The sequence below is a fragment of the Takifugu rubripes genome, chromosome 6 (assembly GCF_901000725.2).
Source record: "Takifugu rubripes chromosome 6, fTakRub1.2, whole genome shotgun sequence".
Lineage (NCBI taxonomy): Eukaryota > Metazoa > Chordata > Actinopteri > Tetraodontiformes > Tetraodontidae > Takifugu > Takifugu rubripes.
Genome location: NC_042290.1, coordinates 1,797,591 through 1,803,541, shown reverse-complemented (window position 1 = coordinate 1,803,541; position 5,951 = coordinate 1,797,591). Strand labels below are relative to the sequence as shown.

Below are 5,951 nucleotides of genomic sequence, written 5' to 3'. Positions count from 1 at the left end.
CTGGTTTGACTGGTTTCTTCCCAACGACTCATGTGAACACACAAGCATGTAAACCCCCTGTAATCACTCACTCACTCACTCACTCACTCACTCACTCACTCACTCACTCACTCACTCACTCACTCACTCACTCACTCACTCACTCACTCACTCACTCACTCACTCACTCAGACAGACAGACAGACAGACAGACAGACAGACAGACAGACAGACAGACAGACAGACAGATAGATAGATAGATAGATAGATAGATAGATAGATAGATAGATAGATAGATAGATAGATAGATAGATAGATAGATAGAGCTACAGAGGCTCAGATATCTTCCAGCCACATGTTTCCTTCTTCCTTCCAGGCAATTATTTTAATCAGATTTCATCTTCTCTGATTTCTGGATTAAATTAAGATAAACAAACTGCTTGCGTTGGTGACTCTGCACCAGTATGTGGCAGCAGAGCTGGACTCCTGTTTCCTTCTGGTTTATATTGTTCCATGTAAACATTTGCAATAATTCTCTGTTCTCTGGACTTAATCACATCGAATCAAAATAAAATCTTATTTCCATGTGTAATAACCATGAACAACAGGATGCTTTTCAAAGGATTTATGGTTTGATTCCAGTGTGTAATCAATGAAAATTTTGTATTTAAAGTAATTTAAATTCCACTTTTAAAGCGTGAGCAACTACGATATGGGAACCATGATTGTGATCTGCCTGTATAATATTGGAGGATCCTTCATTTTTGACAATAAATTAATGAGTACGCTGCTATTGGGCAAGGCATTAGAAGCTAAAAGAACTCAAACTCTGTTTGGACATGATCGATGATCAAATGAAGAGTGTGTGTTTGTGTCTGTGTTGGTGAGTGAGAGTGTAGATTTTTGTATGTGTGTGTGGTTTTGTGTGTGTGTGTGTTAGTGTGAGCAGCAGGTTCTGATCATTTTCTTTCATCTTCATCTCATCTTCTTCATGTCTTTGAGGACATGCTGTCCAGACTCCAGGAGAATGACCCCGTTGTGTCTCCTTTGACAGCCTGGCACTCGAACCTTCACCTGTTGAGAAACAGCCGCTCAAAAGCAGCTCCAGTAATAAACAGCAGGAAAAGCTGCTCGCACCAGTTCGGGTTCAGATGTGGTGATAAAAGCAAAAAGTGAAGACCTCCAGTTTGGGGGAACAGATCTTTCTTTACGCAACCTTGACTTGTGGTGGGATTCCCCTCGGCTTGTTGCTGGGACATCTGCCGGAAAGAGGCCAGCCACAGTGGGGATGTTCAGCCTGGTGACAGCAGCATGAAGCCACAGGAGCGGCGAGCAACCGCAGATCTGCACGGGCCTCTGCCCTGGGCTTCAACCGTCTGCTCACAGGCCTTCACCTCACAACCACACAAGCCCATCCTCTGTGGGGTGGAAAACATACACAACACAGATGTTCTCACCACCGACTGCATCTAGTTGTCCCACTGCTTCCAGTCTAACGTACAAATGACACGAAGAACCAAGCATTCAGCCGTGTGTCTATGTGCTCTTCTCGTGGGGTTAAGGGGTCACCACGTGGGTCCAGACTGACCAGGAGTTCAGGTGATTGTTGTCAACAGCTCCAAAAACACGGGGACAAGGTTGGAGGCGGCAGAGAGCCATCAGGTTCAGAACCAAGGCTGCAAGAATCAGCTGAGCCGGTTCTTTCTCAGCTTATCTGGGTGGGAAAGACTTGATCCAGATATGGAAGTGAATGAACAGACACACACACGATGAATTAAAGGCCTCTTTAGAAGTCTTCTCCACACTGGTTTGTCTATAACAGAACCCAGGAGACAGAGATGAAACCAGAGTGAGAGGACACAGAAATGGTCAGTCTCACCGCAGTAGACCCCCCACCCCCTCCATGAGCTGATGTGGGTCAATACTTCAATTCTGGGTCCAGGTTCCTCTTTGTCTTTTTCTTCCACGAGCAGCAAAAGTAACCATCAAAACATGGAAATGAGGGACCCAGGACAGCCTTGATTCCATCCTCATTATAGCTCCCAATCACAACATCTGCAGGTGGGTTCCCTCCCTGGGACGCTTCCATATTCCCCTCAGTGGTGGTGCAGGAGCTGCTGATTCTCAGTCTCCAACCAGCCCACTGCTGCTCTTTCTAAAGCTGGTAATTGAACACAGCTTTGCAGGACGACAGTGAAGTTGTGTTTTATTAAAAGCAACACAGCAAGTTACACCTTCAGTATTTGCAGAATATGATTGAAACATTCAGACAGCAGAGAAAACGACCATCAGGAAGAAGATCCACTGGATCTTTTTCATCAAAGTAAAAGTCTCGTTGTGTTCCGGCTTGCCCGTTTCGAGAAATCCAGATGACGTTTTCACAGAACTGGTTGCTTTTGTTGGCTGAACCAGTCAGGAAGTGGCTGACATTCAGAGACCACTCTGCTTGGTCTCAGCCAGGCACCATTAGGTTAGAAGCAATGGATTGTGGGAGAACGGCCATCTCACTCCCCCTTATAATTAGGAAGTCTCTTTTCCTTGAAAGCGGCCAAACCCTCCAGCCGATCTTTAGTCGGTATCACCTGAACGTGAGCAGAACCGGTTGCTGTGAGAAAGTTTCCTGCTGAACTCTTGCTATATTTACACACACATAGATGGCAGGTATGACTCACCTGAGCATAACATGCTTCCTCTATTGCCAGACCTGTAGATAAGTCCACCTGAAAGAAGGTTACACATCATCACACTCATTCTGACACACCAACGTATGCGTGCTGACAAGTCGGGCCGACCGTGGCCGCCTTGGCAGGAGACCTACCTCCATCCCCTGGTTGATCGCTAGTTTTGCCATCCTGACTGCGATGGGACCCTGAGTAGTCACAAATCCAAGAGCGGCACTTTAATCAAAGGCAGTGTGATTCTGGATGGAACACTAATCCCGGCGTGGGAATGAGCTGGTGGCCTGACCTGAGGGTTGATCTCACGGGCCAGCTCAAGAGCTTGCTGGTACGCAGCATCTCCAACACTGTTCTGCTCCACAGCGTGACTGACCAGGCCCAGACGGGACGCCTCGCTTCCGTCCACCACCCGGGCAGCAAAGATGAGCTCCTTGGCTAGAGAGGTGTTGATGAGCCTGGGGAGGCGCTGTGTACCACCTGCCAAGTAAAGGGGAGGAGTCAGAGCAGAAGGATGACACCAGGAGAACCAGCCAAATATGCAGTTGGGTGCAGGAAGGGAAAGAAAAAATAAACCAAAATCAGTTTCTAGCTACAACTACATGAAAATACCAACGGCAGCAAAAACATGAGCGCACCAAGAGCAACGAACAAGTAAAACAGCAAACACACATCTAAAATAATCACATCTGACGATCAACCCTGATGTCACACCTCTTTCTTCATATTGATCAGTAAGCCTTCAGTTGACTGATCTTGTGTCTTTATCACTGCTGGAACCATCTGAGCCCATTACCAGAAAGAACAGGGACCTGCTTGTGAGGCTTCGGGCTTACCTGCTCCAGGAATGATAGCCAGCTTGGTTTCAACGAGGCCCATTTTAGCAGTGCTGGCTGAGGGATCAAGAACACAATTATTACTCTCCTGCTGCTGCTCTAGACAGGTATGTATGTTAGAAGATCCCTCACAGCACCATTACATGGGATGGATAAATGGGTGTGAATGCATCTTACAGGCAATCCTGATGTCACATGACAGAGCCATCTCCAAGCCTCCTCCCAGAGCAGAACCGTCAATGGCAGCGATGGTTGGCATCGGCAGGTTACCTGAACGGGCCCAGAGAAAGAGCAGAAACCTGAGCTCTTCGACAGCAGCGGTCGTCTCTGAATGTCTAAGACACTCGTCAGCTGGTTTATCCGTCATATCCAGCAGAACTGGCTGCCGTAGCAACAATGAGAGACATGATTATTGTGATTTAACTTCTCAGGGACATGTTCCATGACTGACTGCTGAATTCACACTGGTGGCCCAGTGGATCAACCAGCTTTGGTCTGGAGTCACTTCTTTACTGGATTTCGAACAGGTGACCTGATACAGGCCCACTTCAGATGGTTCTTGGCCTCCGTGACAATGTTACAGGTTGAGGAATGTGAAGAACCAGGACTGATTCCTAAACCCACCTATCTCTGAGATGAGGGCTCTGGCTTTTGACACAAACGGTCCCACCTCACTCTGCTGCATTTTGGCTCGCTCCTTCAGGTCTGCACCTGCCAACCACAAGAGCACATCAACATCAACCACCACGTCGAGGGTCGAGATGCTTGGAGAGGAACCCTGACTGCCTTCACCTGGAGCTGCTAAGGAGGACACAAAGATCAACTCGGACATCTGGAGACAACACAAACCTGCACAGAAGATCCCTGGTACCACGCTGCAGATGATGACACTGCGCACTTTGTTGTTCTTCTTGATATCCTGCACAGCCTCGAACATCTGAAAGTGTGTTTAAAAGGTAGCAGTTTAGGTGTTTACGGTTAAGATGTGAGCCCGGGTTAGATGGTTGTGTGCACGGTACCAGTTCTCGTGCATTTAAACTCTTCTGGTATTCTATCTGGTATCTGAACTAGTCTTAACGTGCACTTAAGTTTTCACTGCACATTTTGGCTCACGCTGGTCACGTGTTTCAAACCTACTACAGACCCAATGAGAGCAAACTTAAGACTGCCAGCAGTTGTGGGTCAGGAAGGTTTCTGAGAACTGAGAAGTATTTACATTAGATTTTCCTGTTCAATGGAAATGAGATCACTCATCAATCTACATATATATCACAGGTGAACCTCATGTAATGGACCCTGAGTCTCTATATGGTACTAAACACAGAAGAAACCCGATCCGAAGAGTAATGTTTATCTGTGACCAATGAGACGAACACATACCAACTTGACCAAGTTTTTGCTGATGGCGTTTTTGGCTTTTGGTCGATTAATCCCGACCACAACAATCCCTGAAACATAAACAAGACAGGAAGTAATGTCACCACAGCCGTTGTCTCGAACAATCGTATCAGACGGATGGACAGAGCCCCAGCAGGACATGAAGCCACCCTGAAACAGATGGTCTTTGTAGTTTTACATTCTATCTACATAATAAGACACAAAAGCTGGTCAATTTCGTTGTTCAACATTTACAAGGAATCACTGGTGCACTGGTGAAACGTGATTGTTTAAAATGGTGCATTTATTGAAATTTTTTGTGGTTAACCCTGATGGGCAACACTTGAGCAGCAGGAATTAAACGTTGGTTCTCAGAGATTTAATGACAGATAAACTGTGTCAGAGACCAGCAACCGCACAAGGACACGCGTCATCTGCAAGTCTGCTCGTAATCTGCAGTCTAATCTAATCTAACTACTTCAACAAAATATTACTATTGATCATCAATTAAAATACTGGCAGATCGAAATACTTGAATTAAAGGTCGAAAAGATGCCGTACGAGGATAGGTTTATTTTGGATGACGTCACCATGCACCGCACTCAGTGGGGGCGGGGCTCTATTTTAGTTTAATGTGCACTTCATCCCAGTTAGTTATAACATGATCGTGAGTACCGTAATAACCGAATATTGGCGAAGGTTAAACTTTACGGACGACGCTCACCGGAGTCTTGTCCATCCAGGTACCGGACCCTCAATTCGTCCTTGGACTCGGAACTCAAACGTCGCGTGACAACTCGGTGGTGACATGTCCAGAGCTGTTGCCTCGCGCACACCGAGGCTATCGCTGCGTGCAAGCCGCACGCGCTATCACCGCTTGCGGTAATTGCGCCAAAGGCCCGCAACGCGCTTCGGTACTTCGCGAGGATCGACATTTCGCGGAGCAGAGCGCCGTTCGCTGTCACCTTTGAACCCGGTCATGTGACGGCCACGTGACCGCCACGGGACCGCCCCTCCGTGGCGGTGGCTATTCCAGAACATCCAATTTACAATCATAAATAACTTGGTCGCGGTTTAGACCAAT

The 5,951-nt window shown here is 47.1% G+C and overlaps 1 protein-coding gene across 1 annotated transcript; it reads right to left on the bottom strand.

Moving 5' to 3' along the window:
* Positions 1–2,163: 2,163 nt before the first annotated feature.
* auh (AU RNA binding protein/enoyl-CoA hydratase) lies at positions 2,164–5,860 on the bottom strand. The gene is made up of 10 exons (XM_003965078.3): positions 5,592–5,860; positions 4,871–4,938; positions 4,340–4,427; positions 4,115–4,201; positions 3,668–3,760; positions 3,491–3,547; positions 2,947–3,134; positions 2,798–2,848; positions 2,652–2,699; positions 2,164–2,561 (listed from the first exon to the last, which is right to left on the bottom strand). The coding sequence occupies exons 1-10, from the start codon at positions 5,800–5,802 to the stop codon at positions 2,484–2,486; spliced, it is 969 nt and encodes a 322-aa protein (XP_003965127.1). The 5' UTR covers positions 5,803–5,860; the 3' UTR covers positions 2,164–2,483.
* Positions 5,861–5,951: the final 91 nt, after the last annotated feature.